Source organism: Mustela nigripes, chromosome 5 (assembly GCF_022355385.1).
Source record: "Mustela nigripes isolate SB6536 chromosome 5, MUSNIG.SB6536, whole genome shotgun sequence".
Lineage (NCBI taxonomy): Eukaryota > Metazoa > Chordata > Mammalia > Carnivora > Mustelidae > Mustela > Mustela nigripes.
Window position 1 is genome coordinate 68,084,497 of NC_081561.1, and position 24,088 is coordinate 68,108,584.

The 24,088-nt window shown below is 39.8% G+C and overlaps 1 protein-coding gene across 1 annotated transcript in view; it reads left to right on the plus strand.

Annotated features, from left to right (window-relative positions):
* The first annotated feature begins 527 nt into the window (after positions 1–527).
* The window catches only part of NUS1 (NUS1 dehydrodolichyl diphosphate synthase subunit), a 29,075-nt gene continuing 5,514 nt past the window's right edge, over positions 528–24,088 (plus strand). Inside the window, exons 1-4 of the mRNA XM_059400615.1 lie at positions 528–1,076; positions 15,500–15,625; positions 16,561–16,710; positions 22,774–22,873. Coding sequence (XP_059256598.1) covers positions 662–1,076; positions 15,500–15,625; positions 16,561–16,710; positions 22,774–22,873 — 791 coding nt within the window. The 5' untranslated portion in view covers positions 528–661. The remainder of the gene's footprint in view (positions 1,077–15,499; positions 15,626–16,560; positions 16,711–22,773; positions 22,874–24,088) is intronic.

The following is a 24,088-nucleotide window of genomic DNA, read 5'->3' on the forward strand; positions in this document are numbered from 1 at the left end:
GACCTGGGAGCTGGCCATGGGGAGATGAAATTGATGGCTTTAATCTTGTCTGAAGTGGCAAACACTAGAGTAAGTCAGAGAAATGTAGCAGTGATGACAGCGGGCTTCCTTCTATTCCTAGATTGTTTCTGGCGTTTGTAATTTCTAATCCCTGGGTCACTTCTACTCCTTAGAAACCGTTTCTGGCCGGGCCATGAAAGTAGGCAGTATAAGACTCCTAATTCCCCCAGACACGCTGAATCCCTGAAACCGCCGGATCCAACCTCTAAGATGTGTACCTTTCTGGGATCCTGCCAGCAAGGGTTGGCGGCGTCTGCAGCTCGCCCTCCACACACTAGGGGGTGTGCTTTGGTCCGGAGCCACTTAGTTCGCAGGTGCTCGCCCTTCCTTGCCGCGGGGGGTTAGGCCACATCCTCAGACCCAGAGGCCGCGTCACAGTTTCGCACCAGCCAATCAGCACTGTCCATGTACTAGCGGGGGCGGGGCTGCCGAGGCAGGAGGAAGATGGCGGCGGGGGCGAGGTGAGGTGTTGGCAGCAGAAAGGGGTTCGGGCGTGGGGGGCGGGGGAACGTGGAGCGATGGCCCGCGCCGGCCGCAGGGCTGGATAAAAGCCGTCGCGCCGCGGGTGTAGGAGGGAGGGAGGTGAGGGCGCCACGAGAGTATGACGGGGCTGTACGAGTTGGTGTGGCGGGTGCTGCACGCTCTGCTCTGTCTGCACCGCACGCTCACCTCCTGGCTCCGCGTTCGGTTCGGCACCTGGAACTGGATCTGGCGGCGCTGCTGTCGCGCCGCCTCCGCCGCGGTCCTAGCGCCGCTCGGCTTCACGCTCCGCAAGCCCCCGGCTGCCGGCAGGAACCGCCGTCACCACCCGCACCCGCGCGGGAGGCCGGGCCTGACCGCCTCCCACCTCCGGCTCCGCTGGCGCGCGGACGGCCGTTCCCTGGAGAAGCTGCCAGTGCATATGGGCTTGGTGGTCACTGAAGAGGAGCAGGAGCCCAGCTTCTCGGACATCGCGAGTCTCGTGGTGTGGTGTATGGCTGTGGGCATCTCCTACATTAGCGTCTACGACCACCAAGGTGAGGTCCGGCGCGGGGAGGGGGACCCGGGCATCTTCGACCGCCGGGACCGCACATCCGGCAGATGTATCCGGGGCGTGCCGCTCACCGCGGTGTTCCAGGCTCCTCCACTTGCCAAGTCCCGAGGTCCTTGAGTGCCTATTAGGATGCCAGCGCTTTCGAGGAAGGGAGAGAGGATTTACTAACACCTCCTAAGTCCCTCTATTCGATTCAGTCGTGTTCTACGCGTCTAAAAACATTTCTTGTTCTTTACAATGCCCCGGTAAGGTAGATGGTATCTGTATCCCCTTGTTTCACCAAAGAGGAGACCTGAGGATCGCCAGCATCTGTGCTTCTCCACGTACTTGCCCTTTTGTTGCACCGCAGTGTTTCTTCAGATTCCAGGAACCGCTCCTAAGTCAGTGTCAGGCTGTGAAGGGTAAGAGGCGTAAGGTGAGGGGTTGGGGCCAGGTAGCAGTTGAACTGGGCCTGCGAGAAGTCTGAGGCTGGATAGGCAAAAATGAAACTAACCACTTAGTCTTCAGAGTTCTGGGGTGGTGTGCAGATCCTTAGTGGTTAACTAAGTGGTTAACTTAGTGGTTGATCCTTAGTGGTTAACACCGTCCTTGAGAGAATAGTTCCCTTTGTTAAGTTCTGATGAAGGGAATGCATTTCACCGTGGGGGATTTTGTTAAGTCCGAGAATTTAACACTTACTGGGTAGCGACAAACCTTCAGCACTGTGCTGAGCACATTCCTTGTGATTTTGCATTTGACTCCGTGGACTGTCAGGCTTATGGGGAGTAGACAAATACCTAAGTGACCGAGTTAATAACAAGAAGTGTTGAGAGTTAGTAAACACTGTGAGATTGGGGGAGAGAAATTTCGAATGGAGGAACTTGAGATGTTCAGGCAGAGGAAATGGGCTTTCAGTGGGACATTATGAGTTGGAGATAAGGTTGATGAAGGCTCTAAATGTCAGGCCTGAGTTCAGTTAGATCTTGAAAGCAGTGGAATATTTTTTTAGAGACACAGGTGTCGTAACAATGATTTAGATGTGCTGGTATGAAGGAAAGGAAACTAATATTTTATTCTCTGTTCAGTACTGTAGATTACTTGTATGCGCCACGGAAGCTACAGTTTGATTTTTTTCCTTAGAATCTTTCTCAGGTAGGTGGGTGTCATTTGTGGGGTTTTGTCAGAAAGATAGCGTGAGGTCAGACGTAACTCTTAGAGGGTATTAATCTTTAACCTGGCATCTTCCTTGCAGTCAGCAAGGAATAGAGTGACTCAGCCTGTCATCATCAAATGATTTAACCTGTAGGATAAAGTTTAATGGAGACTGACATTTTATGGAACTTCCCAAAGTAGTCAGCAGACCAATAGAAATCACAAGACTGTTAGGAAGGGACACCATCGTTGCTTAAACCAGGGCAACACAAATACTGCCTGGGGAAAGAAGTGAAGCAGAAATGGAAATTAGTTGAAGCCATTAAACAATGTGGTGAATTAACTTATAAGTGAATCCCATACGTACAGTTGATTCTTTTCAAGCAAGTACCTTTATATTCCAGAAGGGAAGGCAGATGTATAGCTAACAGCTTAACTTGGTTATTGTACCTACAAAGATTGTAATATTGCCACACTTCCTTGTTCCAGCAGTTCCTGTTAACGAATTGTTGATGTGGTTCAGAAATATCTTGTGTTACATTTGCTAAAAGAAAAATGATTGTTAATGAAAAGGAAGAAGTCAAGCTAACCAGGTATTGACAAAAAAAAACAGGAGGTTTGGTTTTTAGATTTTATTTGTATGAGAGAGAGAATGAGCCAGAGAGCATTGGCAGGGGGAGGAGCAGAGGGAGAAGGAAAGGCAGACTCCCCATTGAGCAGGGAGCTCAAGGAACAGGACCTGAGTAAAGAGATTTGTCTCCATGATTATAACTAAAGAAATGACCATAATTGGAGTGGCAAAAAAACTGGAGTTTAGGGGCTTTTGGGTGCTATGCTTGCCTGGGTCTCACTTGAAGTATGCTTAACTCCACGTTACCTGGGTATGTATTGTTATCTTCAGTGATGGGACCTGTTCTTACTGCCCAGCTCTATTGTTGCCATGCGGAGACCTTGCTGTAGGGCAGTATTTTTCAAAATGTGGCCAAGGGACCATCTGAGAATGAGTCATTGGGGATGCTTATAAGAAACAGAGATTCAGGGACCCCTGGGCGACTCATTTGGTTAAGTGGCTGCCTTCAGCTCAGGTCATGCTGGAATGGAGCCCCACATCAGGCTCCCTGTTCGGTGGGGAAGTCTGCTTCTTTCTCTCCCTCTGCCTGCCCTTCCCTCTATACTTGTGCTGTTTCTGTCAAATAAATAAATAAAATCTTAAAAAATAGAGATTGAACAGTTAGATCAGACTGAATTAGGGGAGTGGGACCTGAGCATCTTTGTTTTTATCAGACTGTCTATACATTGCCTCTGTGCACTGAAATTTGAGGCTAGCACAAATTGAGGGATACTCTGCAACTTAACCTTACTTCAGATTATTCATTCTTCATGTTCCTTTCCATGAGGGAGGCAATCTGGGTGGGGGCTTAATATTAGCCCCTAAAATACTAGCATAAATTAGCCCCTAAACTATTAGCATAAATTGGAGTGTTCCAGAATTGTCTTCTCTGTGAAGATTCAGCAACAGGAGAACAGATTTCTTTTGTGTTGCTCTCTCTGGTGTTAACTTCCATAGTTGTAAAGTTGTAAATCTGGACTAGGTATCTTCTGAAATTGTTTTTGGGTACAGATTTCTCACACTGGCATTAAAAATGCCTGCCCAGTGTACTCCCAGCCTCCCCAACCTACTTCTCACTATCTTACATACCTTTTGCTGCATCCATGTTTAGGTTACTTGATGTTCCCTCTCACTGTCTATTGGCTGTCTACTAGTCAGAAGCTCTCATTTATCCTTGTAAATCCATCCTTACTCACTATGACCTCTTACGTAGCCTGTCTTGACCCTTCCATTCTTTTATCTTGCTTTATCCTTGGATATCTTCAGAACTTTGTACATCTCTAAAGGTATTTCTTTTCTAAAGTAGTAGTCATGTCTGTGGGCCTGAATCATCTTACTAGATTGTAAGCTCCACAGATTTATCTATCCTTTTCATTTTTGCTTCTCCTACAATGTGTAGTTTGATGTTGTTCATGTAATTTGTTTCCCAGCATGAATACCCAGGACCCCTAAAATAATGGAGGGAAATGAACATAGTTTGTCCGAGTTGTATTTGGCACAGTGACACAGATGCTGTTGGGTGGTATGGTTTTACTAAGTACTTCTTGTTCTCCTCATATTGAAATACAGAGTTGGAAGAAGTGGTGAAAATCCAGTTGTATTGTGATTATATCATGTTATAATGAGCAATACAAACTGGGGTGCTTGTCTTCCTTCATGGGGAAACTCATGTATGGGAGCATCTGTTCCCAGTCTTCACCTTTGTGTACTTTTTGTCCTGTACAGAATTTCACATGTACCTTAGCATCCTGGAATGTCCTCTCTGTGCCACAAAGTTAGGTACCCAGCAAAAGGTTACCATCAATCCTTATAACGTCCACTCTGTAACTTTTAGTTAAGGTCTTGGTTATTCAATCCCCAATTTTGCTGACTTTGAAAAGCCTTACTCTGCTTTTGTTAACTTTTGAAATGACCTCATTCTCTTGAGTACCCTTCTGTTTAGCCACAGTACTGCCCGTGTATGAAAATAAACTTTGGGGTGCCTGGGTGGCTCAGTGGGTTATAGCCTCTGCCTTTGGCTCAGGTCAGAGTCTCAGGGCCCTGGGATTGAGCCCTGCATTGAGCCTGCTTCCTCTCCTCTCACTGCCTGCCTTTCTACCTACTTGTGATCTCTGTCAAATAAATAAATAAATAAAATTTTAAAAAAATAAACCTTTACGTAATAGGAATAATTAGTCTCTGTTGAATTCTTACTATGTACTAGATACTATGCAAAGAAGTTAGCAGTAAATCCTTAGCAGTTTTACACATAAAGAAACTGACACTTAGAAAGCCAAGCACCCGTATCTAGTAAGGAGCAGCTCTAGAATTTGAACTAGATTTTCTTGTACGGGTTTTGTACTTAATTGTTTCGCTATACTGACCTCCACTGGTAAGAGAATAGGACTATAATATAGTCACTTTTAGTATTATTCCTAATTATGTTGGGTCATCTTAAAGCCTTGATTAAAGTGGTACTTATCTACAGGTAATAGAAATAATTTGTAACGTATTTGAAGGCAAATAGAATTTTCTTCATACCACTAATACAGAGGTTAATCCTATAAATTATGGGACATACTTTCTTAATCAACCAAATTTAATTTTATGGGACTTCTGCTCTGTGTTGAATTATGTCTTTGTCATAGTATGTGAAGACATTCTTCTCATTTTTAAGATGTGCACCCAGAGGCCGAGAAATCCTGTGCAGTTTGTTAATCACGCCCGTCTCTCCTGCTGAAGAGCTGGGTTGGGAAGCACAGCACTTGTCACATTTGCTGTGCCCCAGTCACAGGTCTCTTCCCTTGCTACAGTGTGCTCATTCCAATGAAGTATCCTGGGGCTCTCCCTTAAAGTAAAATTGTTTAATGGCATATAAGATTTATTTTGTTATGACTACTTTAGTCATGTAAAATTTTAATGGTAGTTTTTAAAAATTTTAAATAATTGCTTCATAAGTATATGTTTTTTTCTCTGAAGATTGCTTCTGATAGGGTAATTGGGTTGTTAGAGAAATTAAATGAGGGTAACCACTAGGTCACTTACGTGTCTAGTTTAAAAGGATAAAAGGCCACTTTGAAGGACGGACACTTATTAATTCCATAGCCGGTTATGCTTTATAATTAGGAGAGATTATTTTAGTGTTTATCCCACTTTTCTCTCTTCCCTTCCCTTGTCTTTTTTTTTTTTTTTTTAAGATTTTATTTATTTATTTGACAGAGCACAAGCAGAGGGAGCCAAGCAGGGAGCCCCATGTGGGACTTGATCCCAGGACCCTGCCTTGTAAATACCTGCTGTAGATGTTTCTTGAAATCTGTTTCTATAGAAGGGAGGGGATAACCATGATAAAAATTTCTAATTTCAGATTTAAAAGAAGATACATTAAATAGGTGCTTTAAAAGTCTCATTTTATGGAATTGATTATTCATTTCATATAAATTTTAAAAAAGAAGCAGTGTTTAAGGAATACAGATAAGATTTGCTGAGTGAATACTTGTCTAATGAAATTCCTTCTTAGGGGCGCCTGGATGGCTCAGTGGGTTAAAGCCTCTGCCTTCAGCTCAGGTCATGATCCCAGGGATCTGGGATTGAGCCCCACATCGGGCTCTCTGCCCTGTGGAGAGCCTGCTTCCTCTTCTCTCTCTGCCTGCTTATCTGCCTACTTGTGATCTCTGTCTGTCAAATAAATAAATAAAATCTTAAAAAAAAAAACAAACCTCCTTTTTGGTTACCTTAATTTGAAAAAAAGTACGTATGTCATGGTTGTATTACCCAGTTAATGTATGCATGCTTGAGTGAAAGCGTAGACTAAACATTGAACTCTATAATTCTAAAATGTCATTTTAATTAATATAGTAGATATTTCAGGAAAGCTACAGGAAGGGTCCTGAATACAGTATATACTCTAATAGGTAGTTAAGAGCATGTAGAGCATACTTAATTCTACTCTCTTTGAAATATTTCTGTCTTGGCTTTGATGCTATCATATATGCTTAGATTTCTTCCTGTCTTGCTCTGTTCCTTCTGAGCCTTCTGGCTTCTCTTCATTTGTTCCACTTCTGAATGTTGGGGTGTCCTAGAGTTTTGTGCTGCTTATATGTATATATGCCTTGTCTTTCTCTCATTCATGCCATCTTCTAGGTCAACCAGCTTTTTCTTGAAGGGTCAGCTAGTAAATATTTTAGGCTTAGTGGGTTAGAGGTCTCTGTTACAACTACTCAGTTCTGCAAGTGAGTCCAAAACTCAGTCATAAGTGAGTGGTGGAGGCTGTGTTCCCAATAGCAGTAGTTTGTTGACCCCTATACCAGATGATTTCTCCATTCTTATCACTTTAGATAGCCTTTAAATGCTCATACCCAGATTTGTATCTCCAGTCTTGATCTCTCCCATAATTCTAGCTCCTATATCCAACTCACTGCCTAACAGTTTCACTTTTATTTGACATCTCAGATACATAACATTTCCAAAACAGTACTCTTGAATTCACCCCCTACCCCAGACCTGTCTCTCTCACAGTTTTTCTTATCTTAAAAGATACTAGCACCTTCCAACTAATTGCTCAACTAAAAACTTAGATGTCTTCTGTGAATCTCTTACATTATATTCCACCTGTAATTCATCAACAGGCCTCCTTGGCCTTACTTCTAGAATATGTTTCAAATTGGACACTACTTTTGGTTGTCCATTACAGCCACCCACTTTGAGTTATTATTTTTCACCTGGATTATTGCTGTAGCCACCTGTTAGATCGTCATTGATATTCAGGCCCCTATATAATCCATTCTTCACTCACCAGCAAGGTGATCTTTTTTGTTAACATCATTCGAAACCTGAATAAAACCTTCCAGCAGTTTCCTTTTGTACCTGGAATGTTTTCTCAGCTCATTACTAAGGCCCACAGATCCTTTTGTATGACCCTTTTGCCTACATCTGTCTGACCTCATATAATTTTTTTTTTCCACTTAATTTCTATGTTCACCAGTTATAGTGGCATTTTTCTTTCCCTTGAATATGATGAAAACCTAAATGCTGGGAGAATATGCCGTAGCTATAATGGTAACGATCTCAGTTTTGAAAGTATTGATTTTTGTATTTTGAGAGCTGAATAAAATCAGCAAAGACTTTTTTGTTAAATAATGCAATTGTTACAATAATCACGAGATTAGCACCGAGGAAGAATACATGTTACACAAGTGAAAAAAAAATTGTATGATCCTATAAACCAGGATTACACATGCATGGGAACAAAGACTAAGAAATAGTAAAAACTGGAAGTGTTATGATGTGAGGTTGGGGGCATTCAGTTCAGGGTGGATGGTTAGGGGACATTACTTTACCTTGTTGCCTATACTTTGAGCATTGTAAGTAGATTTGAATACTAGAATTTAAAATAGATATTTCTTAAGATTAAAAAGTTTACATTTGGCCCCCAAAGTGCACAGCTAATGTTTATCAAGAAATACCAAAAACAGTGTAGCCTTTCTGAGGTCCAGTTTTCTTAGCATAATATTTTATTTCTTATTGAAATTATAAATGTTCATGGGTGTGTGTACATGTGAATCTGTGTATTTTTAAAAATAGTTCTTCCATATATCTTTTCTGTCTATTTACAGGTAGTTTACACTTAGGAAGTTGAGAGTACATGAGATATACTTGTAGAGCAACAAAACATAATACAAAATTCTTTAAATAACTGTTAGCCCTGGCAAGCTTTCTTAAAAACCTTTTAAAAAGGAGCTCTAGTCCTAGTTTTTTTCAAAAGATGTGACTTATTTGTGAAAACGCTAATTGTATATATTTTAATAGAGTTCAACTTTGGGGGAGAGGAATTCAGAATGTAATGGGTCTTTAGTAAAGTGGGTTTAACATTGTGTGTTTATCAGTGTTAAAAATAGTTACTGAACTGAGTAAGTAGAATCCGAGAGACCTGGATTTCAGGCCATCGTTTTAAAGACTCTTAACCAACAAGGACAATTGCTTAACCTTTTTAGGTCTATTTCCTCATCTGTAAAAAGATGGGTGTGATTTTTCTCAAAAATGTATTTGCAGTTGTTTTTCCCTTAGGTAATCCCTTAGGTAAGTTATTTCTGAGTGATTATGGTCCCAACTTCCTTTTACATAAAATGACTTTTGTGATAGTTTCTTTTATTACATTTTTGCTTTCTTTTCTTTTCTTTTTTAAATTATGTTGTTAGTCACCATACAGTACATCAGTAGTTTTTGATGTAGTGTTCCATGATTCATTGTTTGCGTGTAACACCCAGCGCTCCATGCAATACATACCCTCTTAATACCCATCACGGGACCAACCCATCCTCCCACCCCCTTCTCCTCTAAAACCCTCAGTTTGATTATCAGAGACCATGGTCTCTCATGGTTTCTCTCCCCCTCCAATTCCCCCCCTTCATTTTTCCCTTCCTTTTCCCAATGTCCTCCATGCTATATCCTATGTTCCACAAATAAGTGAAACCATATGATAAGTGACTTTCTCTGCTTGACTTATTTCACAACATTTTGGCTTCCATTGAGAGCCTATGAAGGCAAAAAAGATAAATTATGATATGAGAAAAAGAACTCTATAAGTATAAATACTTGCATAATATCATACTATGCTATTACCAGAGGAATTGCCTGTCTTAGTCAAAGGCAGTCTTAATCTTGTTGCATTTCTTGTGTATCATGTGAAATATGTGTGGGTACACATTGAATCCTGAAGTAAATTTTAAGTTGATAGTATTGCTTATAGGAAAGTGAGATGGGTGTGGTATATAATCAGGATTTCTGGAGGAGGCAAGCTATGAGGTATCAGGAATCATTTTGCTGATACTGTGCTTTGTCTGTATTTAGCACTTATCGGAAGCAATACCTATATATTTAATTTCTCCATCCAAATCAGCCAAGACAAAGGTTGTGTTTAAAATAACTTTATGAGCATCCTTATAAAAGATACTTTGTAACTGTGCCTCTGTATTCTTCCCTTTTAACAGAATTTCTGCCTGTATGCATTAAGGAAGTGCCTGCTTTTATTGTGAGAGGTTCCTGGAAACTTCTTAAAAATTCCATTCAGAGACCTGTCCAGTTAGGTTTTGTTGGTGGTGGCACTTTGTGCACTGATAATTCAGTTTTTTAAACAAACATTGAACTCCTGCTATGTGGAAGGTGCCTTGGGGAAAAGAGATGAAGTAAGACTGCAATTCAGTAGGGGGATTAAGCTATAATTAGAATAAAAAGTAGAATATTTTCTATTACGGAGTTTGAACAAAGTGTGTATTTGGTGAGGGTGAGTCCAAGGAGGAATGGGGCATATCTGGCTGGGGAGTTGGAAAGGGCTTCTTGAGGGTAAGTGATATTTTAGCTGGCTTATGTAGAGTTTTAGTAGGCGTGGGGCTGGGAAGGTCACAAAGGATGGACGTTGGACTTACATCATATGTTTGGGGGGGGGCATAAGGCAATTCTAATTTGCTGGGAGTGGCATACTACAGAGAAATAGTCATTTGTTTCATAAACATTATTTCTCCCTACCATGTGTAGTAACATTGGCTGCAATCTTTTTTTTTTTTTTTTTTTTAAAGATTTTATTTATTTGTCAGAGCGAGAGGGCAAGCACAATACCAGGGTGAGCAGCAGGCGGTGGGAGCAGCAGGTGGGCAAGGAGCCGGACGCAGGACTTGATCCCAGGACATCAGGATCATGACCTGAGCTGAAGGCAGATGCTTAACTGACTGAGCCACCCAGGCGTCCCTAGGCACAACTTAATGCTGATCTGAGCAGTATGTTCTTAATACATTAAGCATTTGGGGGGCCTTCAGAGATAATAAAATTGGAATATGTCAGAGTTGAAGATGAATCCAACAATTAGTCTAGTTGCCAATCTAGTAATACATGTTAGAAGGGGCAGGAAAACCCATTGATTATAATATTTTAAAGAAGAGAATTGCTTGAAATAATTGGGGAAAAGGAACAAATGGAAATGGATATAGGAAATATTGCTGTAGGAGAGATAATGGGTTTAGCATATTAGTAGGGCATTGGAGGTGATAGTGAAAATACTAGAGAGTAGAGAAGATGCCTGGGTAACTGCGTAGGTAGTGATGCCTTTATTAGAAATAGACCAACAAAAAGGGCTATGGCTTTTTTTTTTTTAATCTTAATTATATAAATAGTTTAACTACAGTGACAATTTTAAATCACCTGTTGTCCTATCATCCTTATACATTCTCTATTCTTACATTGCCTATTCCCTTCAGGCCGTGTCCTAAGTGCATGTAAGTTTTACATTTATGGTACTGTTCCATTAAAACAAAGAAACAAACAAACTTGATATACGTATTTGAGAACTAGCTTTATTTATTTTTTTTTTTTTAAAGATTTTATTTATTTATTTGACAGAGAGAAATCACGAGTAGATGGAGAGGCAGGCAGAGAGAAAGAGAGAGGGAAGCAGGCTCCCTGCTGAGCAGAGAGCCCGATGCGGGACTCGATCCCAGGACCTGAGATCATGACCTGAGCCGAAGGCAGCGGCTTACACCACTGAGCCACCCAGGCGCCCTGAGAACTAGCTTTAAAAGATAAGCTGCCAGGTTTTAGGTTTGTTCATTTTCAGATGTTTACAGGACTTCTAGATAGAATTAGATATTTGAAAGAACTGGAATTGTTAACCAAATGCTAATCCTGTTTTTACTTAAAATTTTAATGTTTTGTTCATCATGGATGTTTTTGCATTAAGTTGTTAAAGATACTGCATTAAGTTATTATTTATCGTAATAACTGAATTTTTTGGTGCCCCCTTAAGTCTTGCCTCACTCATCTTACCCTTGTCCTGGTCCTGAGGGGTTGTAAAGTCCTGTGGGTGACTAGACTTAGAGAGCAAGAAGCACATGGACAGAAAGAGAAAGTGGAGATAGGAATTCTAGGAGTAATCTCCAGTTATAGGTGGGAAGAGGGAACGGATGCGGTGAAAAGGGAGAAGGTGCCATTCAAGAAACAGGTTGGGAGTAGAGCTAAGAAAGGGCATTCAGACAAGCTGGGGTAAGGATAGAATTTTGAGAAGGAAGCAGGGTAGTCATTAATGGTAACACTTTAGAAAGATTGAGAAGGAAAGGTATAGATTGAGAAGAGATGGTGATATTTTGGTAATAAAGAATATCACCCATTGATTTGGAGAGAGCAGGAGTTCCTGTAGCGTGTTACCACTCTCCTCTGGAAGCTAAGGAAATTGAATTGGATTGGCAAATTGAATTGGTGAGAACTGAAGCATAGATCTTCAGAGTATCAAAGGAAGGGACCAGCGTGGTGTAAATAGACAAAAGCAAGGGTTCCTAGTGGTAGGTTACTGTTGAAATGAATAATCTTAGCTCATGTGAGAAATAGATTTAACATTTTAATAAGTTCCATATGTCCTGGCAGGAGTGTTGTGGAGATTTTGAATTGTTTTTAACATTCATATGTCTTCCATAATTTATACCTATGATATAGACCAAAGTGTGGTCTAAATTATCTTTTATTTGCATAAATAATTGGAAATCTTATAACATTACTAAATCTGTATTATATAGTTGTTTTGAAGTATATGCCTTTGTGTCATACATGTGAATTATGTGATTTACTCAAAGATGTTCATATCCTGCACATCTCTGTTGTTGCAGAAGTAGTATAATACTAAACATTGTTTTTCAAATAGTTTCTGATATTAATCACCTGCCTTTAAAAATTTTGGTTGTACTTGGGACTATATTTTTTTGTTTACTTTCACTCTGGGTATGGGTACTACTACACAATGTTTGCATTTATATTTCTTGGCTTTTGATCTTGTGATTGTGGGCTTTCATAAAGGAGCCACAACCTTAGCCCCTGCTCTCCCCCATGTATGTTTCCTTACCTTTGGAAATCTTATTTCTCACTTCTTGTGTGTACCCCTGAAGAATTCTCCTAATTCTTCATGGGCCAGTTGAAACGTCATTTACCCTAAAGAGGTTTTTTGAAGTCCCCCGGCCAGTCTCTAACCTGTTGTCTTCTTTCAGCAGACGTTTATTTGTTGTCTTCTCAAGATCTAGATCTACCCACATGGTACTTAGAGGACCTGTTTTGAATGTCATTTCCTCATGTATCTTAATCACTTTTTTTGGTATCCCCTGCCTAAATATTCGTCATCAGCTCTCTAAAACTAAGCTTATTCTCCTTCAAACCACTTTTCTGCTAGAATTTCTCCACTTTAAAAAAAAAGTTACTGGGCGCCTGGGTGGCTCAGTGGGTTAAGCCGCTGCCTTCGGCTCAGGTCATGATCTCAGGGTCCTGGGATCGAGTCCCGCATCAGGCTCTCTGCTCAGCAGGGAGCCTGCTTCCTCCTCTCTCTCTCTCTGCCTACCTCTCTGCCTACTTGTAATCTCTCTTTGTCAAATACATAAATAAATAAATCTTTAAAAAAAAAGTTACTATTATCTGTTTGCTAGGATTAAAGTCATGGAATTTTCTGTGTTCACCTCTAATGAAGTCACGCTCTTCATTGTGTCAGTTCTTTTATAATGAACTCCTTCCATTGCTTCATCAGGTTATGAGTGGGCTATTACAGTACTCTCCTGCCTCCCTTTCTCTGTAGTGTTGTCAGGTTAATTTTCCTGAAGTTCTAAATTTCCACCATTACCACATTGCTTTGGAATTTAATTGTTGGTTACCTGTTCGGTAGACACCATGAAGTGAAAATTAGGTCTGTCTCCTTTTCTCAGATCCTTTGCTCCAGCAACATTTGTCTGTCTTTTGAATTCAGGCTTTGGGTTTTTGTTTTTTTTTCTCCTGAAAAACAGTATTCTCATTTTTTTAAGTTTCTCAAGTCAGCGTAGCTCAAGTCTTGCTTATTTTACAAACCCTTTCTTTTAAAATAAAGGAGACTGCTTTTTTTATCTTTGAATTGCTGTAACACATACACCACCAAGTTGACATGTGTATACAGCAGATTCTGTGTAATTTTATTTATATTTACAGTGTTCTCTCTCCCAGTTAATCTTTGAAGTGCTTTAAAGTCAAATCTGACTGAGAGTACAGAGTAGGAACAAACCCACTGGCCATTGGAGATATAAAGTAAAAAACCCACTGGCCATTGGAGAAATGCCCCCTCTGAAAACAGCTAAAAACTTGTCACTTGTTTTTAGAGCTATCTTTATTAGTTTTATATTAAACATACGTCACATAGTTCTTCATCCCTTTCAATGACCTAATAGTAATTAAAAGTTTTAACTTTTCTGTGCATGGCTGAAGGATCAAACACACTTTTGTTTTTAAAAATTTTATTTATTTTTTTGTTGGAGAGAGATCACAAGTAGGCAGAGAGGCAGACAGAGAGAGAGGAGGAAACAGACTCCCTGCTCAGCAGAGAGCCCGATGGGGGACTTGATCCCAGGACCCTGGGATCATGACCTGAGCTGAAGGCAGAGGCTTTAACCCACTGAGCCACCCAGGTGCCTCAAACACAGTTTTATGTAGTACATTTTCCATGCTTTGTTTGAATTTACTAAATTCTGGTTCTGTTACTTTGTGTATTCTCTCTGCTTTTTACATAATTCATTCTAGTTCATCTTATCATTAAAAAAACAAATAAAGGGGTGCCTGTGTGGCTTAGTTGATTAAGCATCTGCCTTTGGCTCAGGTCATGATCTCAGGGTCCTGGAATCGAGCCCTGCATTGGGCTCTCTGCTCAGCAGGGATCCTGCTTCTCCCTCTCCCCCTGCCTGCCACTGTGCCTACTTGGATCTTTCTCTCTGTCAGATAAATAAATAAAATCTTTATTTAAAAAAAAAAGAAAAAACAAAACGAATCAAGGGGCTCCTGGGTGGCGCAGTTGGTTGGGCGACTGACTCTTGGTTTCAGCTCAGTTTGCGGATCTCGGGTGTGGGATCAGGCCCACTGGAGCTCCATGCTCCGCCCAAAGCCTGCTTGAGACTCTTTTTCTTTCTTCTCCCTCTGCCCCTCCCCCTGAGTGGGCTCATGCTCTCTCTCTCAAATAAATAAATAAAAATCTTTTAAATTAAGGTAATAGTACTGAATGTACATAGTAAATCTGACTGGGAATCAGGAAGACAAGGGCTCTCTCCAGATCACTGCTATAGTTTTTAAATTCTAGGACAAGTCTCTAAAGGATTTTGTGTCTCAGTTTCTTAATCTGTAAGTAAAGGTTTCAAGTAAATGATCTCTTAAAATGTCTTTCTCAGGGGTGCCTGGGTGGCTCAGTGGGTTAAGTCTCTGCCTTTGGCTCAGGTCATGATCTCAGGGTCCTGCATTGGGCTCTCTGCTCAGCTGGGAGCAGTCGGCTCAGTCGGCTTCCCCCTCCCCTCTCTGCTTGCTTCTCTGCCTACTTGTGATCTCTCTCTCTCTCTAATAAATAAATAAATAAATAAATAAAATATTTTTTAAAAAAGTAAAATGCTTTTCTCAGTCTAATTTTATCATAGTCATACTGACTCTTAAGTAATCACCCTTTTTTTTTTTTTTTTTTTTTGTAAATTAGCCTGACTCTAGACTCTTATAGTAACAAAATCTTGTTGTGTTTTTCTTTTAGATTCTAGTTAGGTTCAGTCAGTCACTTGTTTCATTTGGGATTTGTCCAATTCTGGGAGCATGTTGTTTTCACAACAAACATCCATTAATTGTTGATAAATTAACCTAGTTGGGGTTTACTTGCTTTTTTTCTTTTTAAGGTATTTTCAAAAGAAATAATTCCAGATTGATGGATGAAATTTTAAAACAACAGCAGGAACTTCTGGGCTTAGATTGTTCAAAATACTCACCAGAGTTTGCAAATAGTAATGACAAAGATGATCAAGGTAAGCATGAGTATAAAATTGAGTATCTAATTTACGCAGATATGTTTTGTGTTTCAAGGTAAATTCTGTCACTTTATTGTCACCATCTTTAATCATCAGATTTAGACTTTTCTTTCTTCACCTTGTTCAAAGATAATTTTCAGAAAAGGATAAAATTATGATTTTCGTAGATACTAAAAAATAAATACATGTTAAAGATTTCATTTAATTCATAGACCAGGAACCAGGCAGATTTTGTAACCAGTTCAAAAGAGAGTCCAGAGAATGGACACACAGGTCAGAAATACTGAAATGAATATGTAAATGGAGGCAAAACTGGTTTGTTTGTTGGGTTACAGAGAAGATAATTGATCCTCTACTGGACAAGAAAGAATTTGCATGTCGATAGATAAGAATTTGGCATTGCTAGACTTTACTGGATAAAAAAGAATTTTGCATATCAGAAAGAATTACATATCAATAGATAAGATAGAATCCTATCAATTATAAAATAGGTCCAATAGAATCAGAGTCTGATAAAGTAGACAATACCTATTCCATTGAAACACATTTTTTTCCTTACAGTCTTCATTTTGATCTTCTCTCATGTTTATTGCTAACTGTACTGTGATTGTAGATGACATTTTAGGTGAATGAAGATTGTAAGCTAGCCTATAATTCCTGTTTTCTAGAGGATTCATTCAGAGATACAAGGTCTCTGAGCACTCTAAAAGGAAGGCGATATATAAATACATACACAAAAATGTGATGTGTGAGTCTTTTTAGAGGAGAGTAAATAGGTATGTTTTGATATTGAATTTGAAGGACCTAAATGATTCTTGTTTACTAGAACAACTGTACTTTTATTTTAGTCTGAACTTAATATTTCTTGAAACAGATTTTGAAATATGTCTAGAACAGGATGTTTTATTTAATAACTTTGGTTTTTCCTCCAGTTTTAAATTGCCGATCAGCAGTGAAGGTGCTCTCCCCAGAAGATGGAAAAGCAGATATTGTGAGAGCTGCTCAGGACTTTTGCCAATTAGTAGCCCAGCAGCAAAAGAGATCCACAGATTTGGATGTAGACATGTTCGACCGTTTACTTAGTAAGTCATACATATATATATATATATATACACATATATATATGTTTATTTTTAGTTTTGTCCCACAAGTGTACAGTATGAAGGAGAACATCTAGGTTCCACTTGCATGATAACGCCTGATTTTGTTGTTTTTACACTTGCAATGTTTCTGAAATTTTAAAGACCCACATGTGAAAATGGTTTTGAGATATGAAATTTGTAGTCAACTCACTTGCATGAGGACTAACTGGTAAGGAGAGGATATGAGAGGATTTTGGGGGGCAGTAATGAATATTCTTGAATACGTTGTCACCAGCCTTCTTCTGGGATATTTTCCCATACCGACAGTGAGTTCTCCAGTTCTTCAGACACCACAGGAGTGTCTAGCAATTCAGTTCACTTCTGATGCTAACCACCTGTAGTCCAGTGTTTGATTCTCCAGGTTTAAAGGCTCAGTCACACAAGACTGTCCCCACTTCAGATGCCAGTTGCAGTTCTCAGCCACCTGGACTGGCTACCTGATCAACTGCTTATAAATTGGGAGTTCCCATGATTGTCGCCTAAGGTTTGCTAGTTTGTTAGAGTGGCTCACAGAACTTAGGTGGGACCTTCACTTCTGTTTACCCATTGATTATAAAGGCTACAAGTCAGGAGCAGCCCAGTGTAAGAGTCTAGGACAAGGTCTTGGCAGGGGAGGGTGCAGTCATTGTGTTCACCAACCTGGAAGCTTTAAGAACCCTGTCTTTTAGGGGTTTTTAATGGTGGTTCATTTATGTTAGCATGATTAATTAAATCAGTGCCTCTTAGGATTTGAACTCTGTCTCCTGCCTCTCTTCCCCTCCATACCTGGAGGTTGGAAGGGAAGGAGGAAAGTTTCAGCCTTCTAATCACATGATTGGTTTCTTTGGCAACTAGCTCCCTTCCTAAAGTTATCTAGAGGTCTAGAGGCTCACCAAGAGTCATAATTAACATAAACTCAGGTATGGTGGAAGGGTGCTTATTATAAATAACAAAAAATACTCCTCTCCTATCATTCAGGAAATGGCAAGGATTTTAGGAGCTCTGTGCCAGGAACCTTGACAGAGACCAAGTATATATTCTTTATTATATTATAATATCACACTCTTCTCACTGTGTCTTTTTAATTTGACCTATCTGGTAAGTTTGAATTTAACAGCTCTTTAGGAGGCATTCCAAAGAATATAATCTTATCATTAATCATCGCTCTATTTTTAGGACTTTCTATTACGTGATACCAAATATACTTACTATATTTGTCATGTTGTACCAAGTATAACATTATACTTCTTTTTTCCTGTAACTATTTATAAAAAAGCCTTTAATTTGCTGATTCTCTGTAGAGCCCCATAGGAACTTTTTGCATTAACTTTATGGTTCTTCTGCTTACTGGCATTATCCTTGATCCTTTTGAATAAAGGCAGCACTTCTAACAAGTTCATGTCCGTTGATAGCTTCTATAGCCATACAATTTCAGACATACATTTTTTTGTTCATTCACATAGAGTTTCCACTTAACCTTACTCATTAATCATGCGTTTTCTGTCTAACTCAGTCATTTGTTTGACTCCGTGTTCTTGTTTCTTCTACTTTGACACATGTTCATCCCAGTGCATAGTCGCTCTCTGGCCACGTGGCCTCACTAAGTCCCAACTTAAATTGACTACTCACCTCCTCCCCGACTGTCCTGTTCTTTTCTCATTGCCTGTTGTATTCAGTCTTCAGGCTGAATGAACAGACTTAAAGTAGACTGTTGCAGGGGCTCAGTGTAGGTTATTGGAGAGTTGACTGTTTCCTGGATTCTGTAATGCCTCAGCCAGAGAGTAATTTATGAGGGTATCCTGAAAGTGATGCAGGGACCAAAGGTAGCCTATGGAGAAGTACTGAAGTGTTGAGCCCAGGTGTTATCTTCAGGGTAGTAAACCCTGAAAAATCCATACGTTAACTTACTGATCGGACGGAAGCAAACCCTCTGAATACGGTGCACCCAAAATACACACAAGACTGTCCCCACTTCAGATGCCAGTTGCAGTTCTCAGCCACCTGGACTGGCTACCTGATCAACTGCTTATAAATGGAAGCAAACCCTCTGAATACGGTCACCCCCAAAAGTTCTCTTGTGACTGCAGTTAATCACCGTTCCTACTCCCACGCAAGGCAACTGCATATCTGCTTTTTGACTATACTTTTGTCTTTTCTATAAGTTATATATAAATGGAATCATTTATATATAACTTTAATGTCTTGCTTTGTTTCCTCGGCATATTATTAAGGTTCATCCATGTTGCATATATTAATACCTCATTACTTTTTGTTGAACAGTATTCAGTTGTATGGATGTATATTTTGTTGATTCATTCATCAGTTGATGAGCATTAGGTTTGTTTGCATGCTGCTGCGGTGACCAATCACATACAGTCTCTGTGCAGACATGTTGTCCTTTCCTTGGTACATAGCTAATAGTGGAATTGCCAGATTGCGTGGTGAGTGAATGTTTAAGAAACTGCCAAACTATTTTCCAAAGAGGCTATACTGATTTTTATATTCCACCAGCAATGTAGAGGAGTCTAGATTCTTCACAGCCTTGCCAAGGCTTAGTATTGTGTGTGTGTGTGTGTGTGTGTGTGTGTGTTTAATTTTCGCTGTTCTGGTGGGTGTGTAGTATCTTATGCTTTTAGTTCACATTTTCCTAATGACTACTGACTTGAGCTTTTTTCATGTGCTTATTTGTCATCTGTATCTTCTTGGTGAAGAATCTAGTCAAAACATTCTGCCTGTCTTTAATGGGTAGTTTGTCTTGTTACTTTCAGAAGTCTGTGTATTTTGGGTGTACATCTTTTTTCAGTAGTAAGGTATGATTTATGAATGAATACTTTCTCACAATCCATGGCTTTTTTTTTCTTAACAGTTTCTTTTAAAGTGTTTACTCTTTAAGAAGTACAGTTAATCATTTCTTTCCTTCTGTGGATCACACATTTGGTGTCATATTTAAGAAATCTTTGCCTCTTAATCTTAGGAAGCAAACTGGGGGTTGCTGGAGTGGAGGAGGGTGGGAAGGATGGGGATGGACATTGGGGAGGGTATGTGTTGTGGTGAGCACCGTGTATTGTGTAAGACTGATGAATCACAGACCTGTACCCCTGAAACAAATAATACATTATATGTTAATAATAATAAAAAATTTTTAAAAAGAGAAATCTTGGGCGCCTGGGTGGCTCAGCGGTTAAGTGACTGCCTTCAGCTCAGGTCATGATCCTGGAGTCCTGGGATCGAGTCCCACATCCGGCTCCCTGCTCCATGGAGAGTCTGCTTCTCCCTCTGACCCTCCCACCTCTTGTGCTCTCTCTCATTCTCTCTCTTTCTAATAAATAAAATCTTTTAAAAATAATAAATAAATAAATAAATAAATAAATAAATAAATAATAAAAAGAGAAATCTTTGCCTAACCCAGAGTCACAGTTCTTGTTTTCTAGATTTTTATCACTCTGGCTATTACATTTAAATCTGTAATCCATTTCGACCTATTTTTTGTGAATAATGTGGGATAAACAAAATCAGTTGTTCTTTTACCACCATTTTACCACCATTTTTTTCTCCTTGAATTACTGTGACTCCTCTGTTGAAACTCTGTTTACCATAAATCCTTGAATTTATTTCTGTACTTCTTATTCTGTTCCATTGTTCTATATTGTCTGTCCTTCAAATACCACACTGTCTTGATTACGTCAGCATCTGCTGTGGTAAACTGTGAAATCATGTAGGGTATGTCTTTCAACTTTGATTTTCTTTTTCAAAGTTAAACAACTTTGGCTACACTCAGGGCCCTTTCATTTTCATGTAAGTTTTAGAATAGGTTTGTCAGTTTCACAGAGACACCCTGTTTTGATAGGGATTGAGTTGAATCTTGCTCAGTTAGGGGAATATTGCCATCTTAACAATATTGAACGTTCCAATCCATGAACATGGCATATCTCTCCACTTATTTGGGTCCTAATTTTTCTTTTAACAATGTTTTTTAATTTCGGGATTTGGGTTTGTACTTACTTTGTTAATTTTATTCCCAAGTATTTTATTCTTTTGGTTGCCATTATTAATGGGATTGTTTTCTCGATTTGTTTTTGGATTGTTTGTTGGTAATATGCGGAAATATAGTTGCTTTTTAAATATTGATTTTATATCTTGCCACCTTACTAAAATTCATTTAATAGTTCTGGTAGTTCATTTTTCAGAGTCTTAAGATTTTTTAAGCACAAGATGATGTTGTGTATATATAAAGATGCCAACTGCTATCTGTGCTCATTCAAATTTTCTATTTTTTATTTTATTTTTTAGTCTGATTGCCTGTGTCTGTCTAGTTTTATGTGTCAGACTATGATATGCACACTGGTTGTGCTCAAACACCTTAAGTTTGTAAGGCTTCCCCGATCTCTGTGTGATGTAAGAGTGCATTCAGAGTTGCCACAGTTCTCAAGTCTTCTTGGCTGTTTGTTTTCACTGGCTCTCTTGATGCCCTCTTCCCCTGCCCTCTTTCCTCCTTTGCATGTATGCAGTTTCCTGGTCAGCTGTGGGTGTGTGGAGAGCTTATCTGAGCCCTTGTTTTGGGGATCTTCCTGGTAAATTTCTGACCATTATACTGCTTGCCCCCATTGGGGCTACAACATCAGGCCAGCAGGCTGTGGCTTTTCCTCATTTGTTCACTTCTGAGTTTTCCACTTATAGCTGGCAAAACCCTAGGTTTTCATCATCATCATCCCCCCTCCCCCGCCAATCTCCAGTTCCGAACTGAGTGTATACCTTTTGTCTACAAGCACCAAATCTGCTAGTTTTACTCTGAGCCCCATGCTGGTAAAAATGGGGTGCTCACCATTTGACTGAGGGTAGAGGCATGGGGAGTTAGGACCATTTCCAGGCAGGAGACAAAGACCCTTACCACTGCTCTTACCTGACGCTCTGGCTAGTGTTTTGTTTTGTTTCGTTTTCTTGTTATTAAAAGAATAATTGTCTGCTTCTGGACAGTGCCTAGTCCCCTTAAATGTTTGGCTTTGTCCAGTTTTATATGTGTTTTTTATGGGGGAGGATTCATCACCTTTACACTACCATTCGTGAGAAGTTCCTTCTTGCCATTTTTTATTTAATTTGGTTTTTTTTTAAACTAAAGAGAATTTGCTTTTTACCAGGTCGAGGAATAGATATTCTTCTTAGTCCACTTACTTTACTAATATGGACTTTAAAGAAACTTCCTTACGGAAATAATTCTTTATTTACTGCCGGATGAGCCTGTTTCATCTAGTCTTCTCACTTAACAGATGAAACAGCTAAGCTCTGGGGTGGTTATGGGACCAAAAGTTAGTGGCAAAACTGAAGCTATTCGAAACTGTTAGAGCCTGGGTCTCTTGGATTATAGCATCTTTTCTGTTCTACCAGTGACTACTTTAAATTTTTGCCTTGTGCTATCCTTATCCCCTCTTTTTCTCAAACCGGGTCTTATATGGAAACCGGGTTGTGAGACCAAGTGGCCATGCCTTTGTTGAGGCAGGTGTATAGTGTTTTCCCACCCCAGGGCAGGGGCTCTGGAAAGAACATTTATGCTGGATATCTGGGAGCTGATCTTTGTGGGTCCTTAGCTATAAAATGGGTATTGGGGAAGGAAGGATAGTAGTTACTTTTATAGTTCCTTTTCATATCTGAAGTTATATGAGGCTATGAACTTACATGATTCTATAAGCATTTGTGCCCCCAAAGCAGTGTGGTTCCCAGAATGCCCAGAGAACTCTTATGTTGAAAGATGGGTGGGATTTGGGGGATACCTGTAGGGTTTAGAATGGGAGTGGGGTTACCCCTTCTTATCAGGTAATCAGTTCAGTTAAATGGTCTTTAGAGAAAACTTTGACATATGAAAAAAGCATAGATATTAAAGTAAATGTTGGGCAGTGTGGTGGGGATTGGATAAAACCTCTAAAGGAAACACCCTCAGAGCATAAAAAGCCAAATTGATTAACAGATTTTGCCTTCGGTCATTTTATTTGTAAGCAATGCATGTTAAATTCCTGTTTATTTCTTTTTAAGGTTCAACTGGCTTTCCTGATCCTGATTTAGTATTGAAGTTTGGTCCTGTGGACAGCACGTTAGGCTTTCTTCCCTGGCACATCAGATTGACTGAGATTATGTAAGTAATTAAAATGTGCTGACTTTGGTTCAATCCAGCAAGTGTTTCTTGAGCCTAGCACTGTACTAGGTATCTTGATGATTCCCAGAGACAGTACTGTTCCTTTCCCTCAGGTATCTCACAGTATCAGTGGTAAGATAAAGACATATGTAGAGGACTCAGACACAAGAGAGTATGTTTGTGCAAGTATTTGGTTCTGATACACATTGTCATAAGAGACCAGGAAGGAGAGATACCTCTGTGGGCCAGAGTTGTTGGTTTTACAAAAAAAAAGATGTAACTTGCTCTGGGGTATGTATGTAAAATGGATAGCATTTCTATAATTAGAAAAAAAGGTGAGAAGTGTAGCGGATGATGGTAGGAAAAGGTAGAAAAACCTGGGAGGTGAGCAATGAACATCTCATTTTCAAGAAGTAGGGAACTGGCTGTACCAGAATGGAGACTTAGCACTATAGCATTAGATGGTAGAATAATTGATCCTTGAACAATGTGAGTGTTATGGGGGCCCCCGTATGCAGTCAAAAATCTGCATGTAACTTGACCCCCTAAAAACTTAACTATTAATAGCCTACTTTTGACTGGAAGCCCAACTGAATAACACCAATTAACACAATTATTATATTCTTACAATAAAGTTAGCTAGAGAAAAGAAAATGTTTTTTAAATTATAGGGAAGAGAAAATAAATTAATAGTACTGTACTGCATTTATCAAAAAATACCTTTGTGGGCGCCTGGGTGGCTCAGTGGGTTAGGCCGCTGCCTTCAGCTCAGGTCATGATCTCAGGGTTCTGGGATCGAGTCCCGCATCGGGCTCTCTGCTCGGCAGGGAGCCTGCTTCCTCCTCACTCTCTCTCTGCCTGTCTCTCTGCCTCCTTGTGATCTCTCTCTGTCAAATAAATAAATAAACTCTTAAAAAAAAAAAATACCTTTGTGTAATTGGACTTGTGCAGTTTAAACCCATGTTGGTCAGGGGTCACCTCTGTAAGGTGTAAACGCATAATTTGGGTATCGATGCTAGGAAGGCTTTAAATACCAGCACAAAGAATATGTATAACAGTTTTGACAGGAAGTAGGAAGCCACTGAACCTGCGGATAGCATAAAGTGTCTGATTTTAAAAGATTTGTTTGGCGCTGTGTACTAGAGTAGATTCAATCTGGGAAAGGATGAGGTAGAGAAATGAGTGGAAGTCCATAACTATGATTTAGGAGATCAT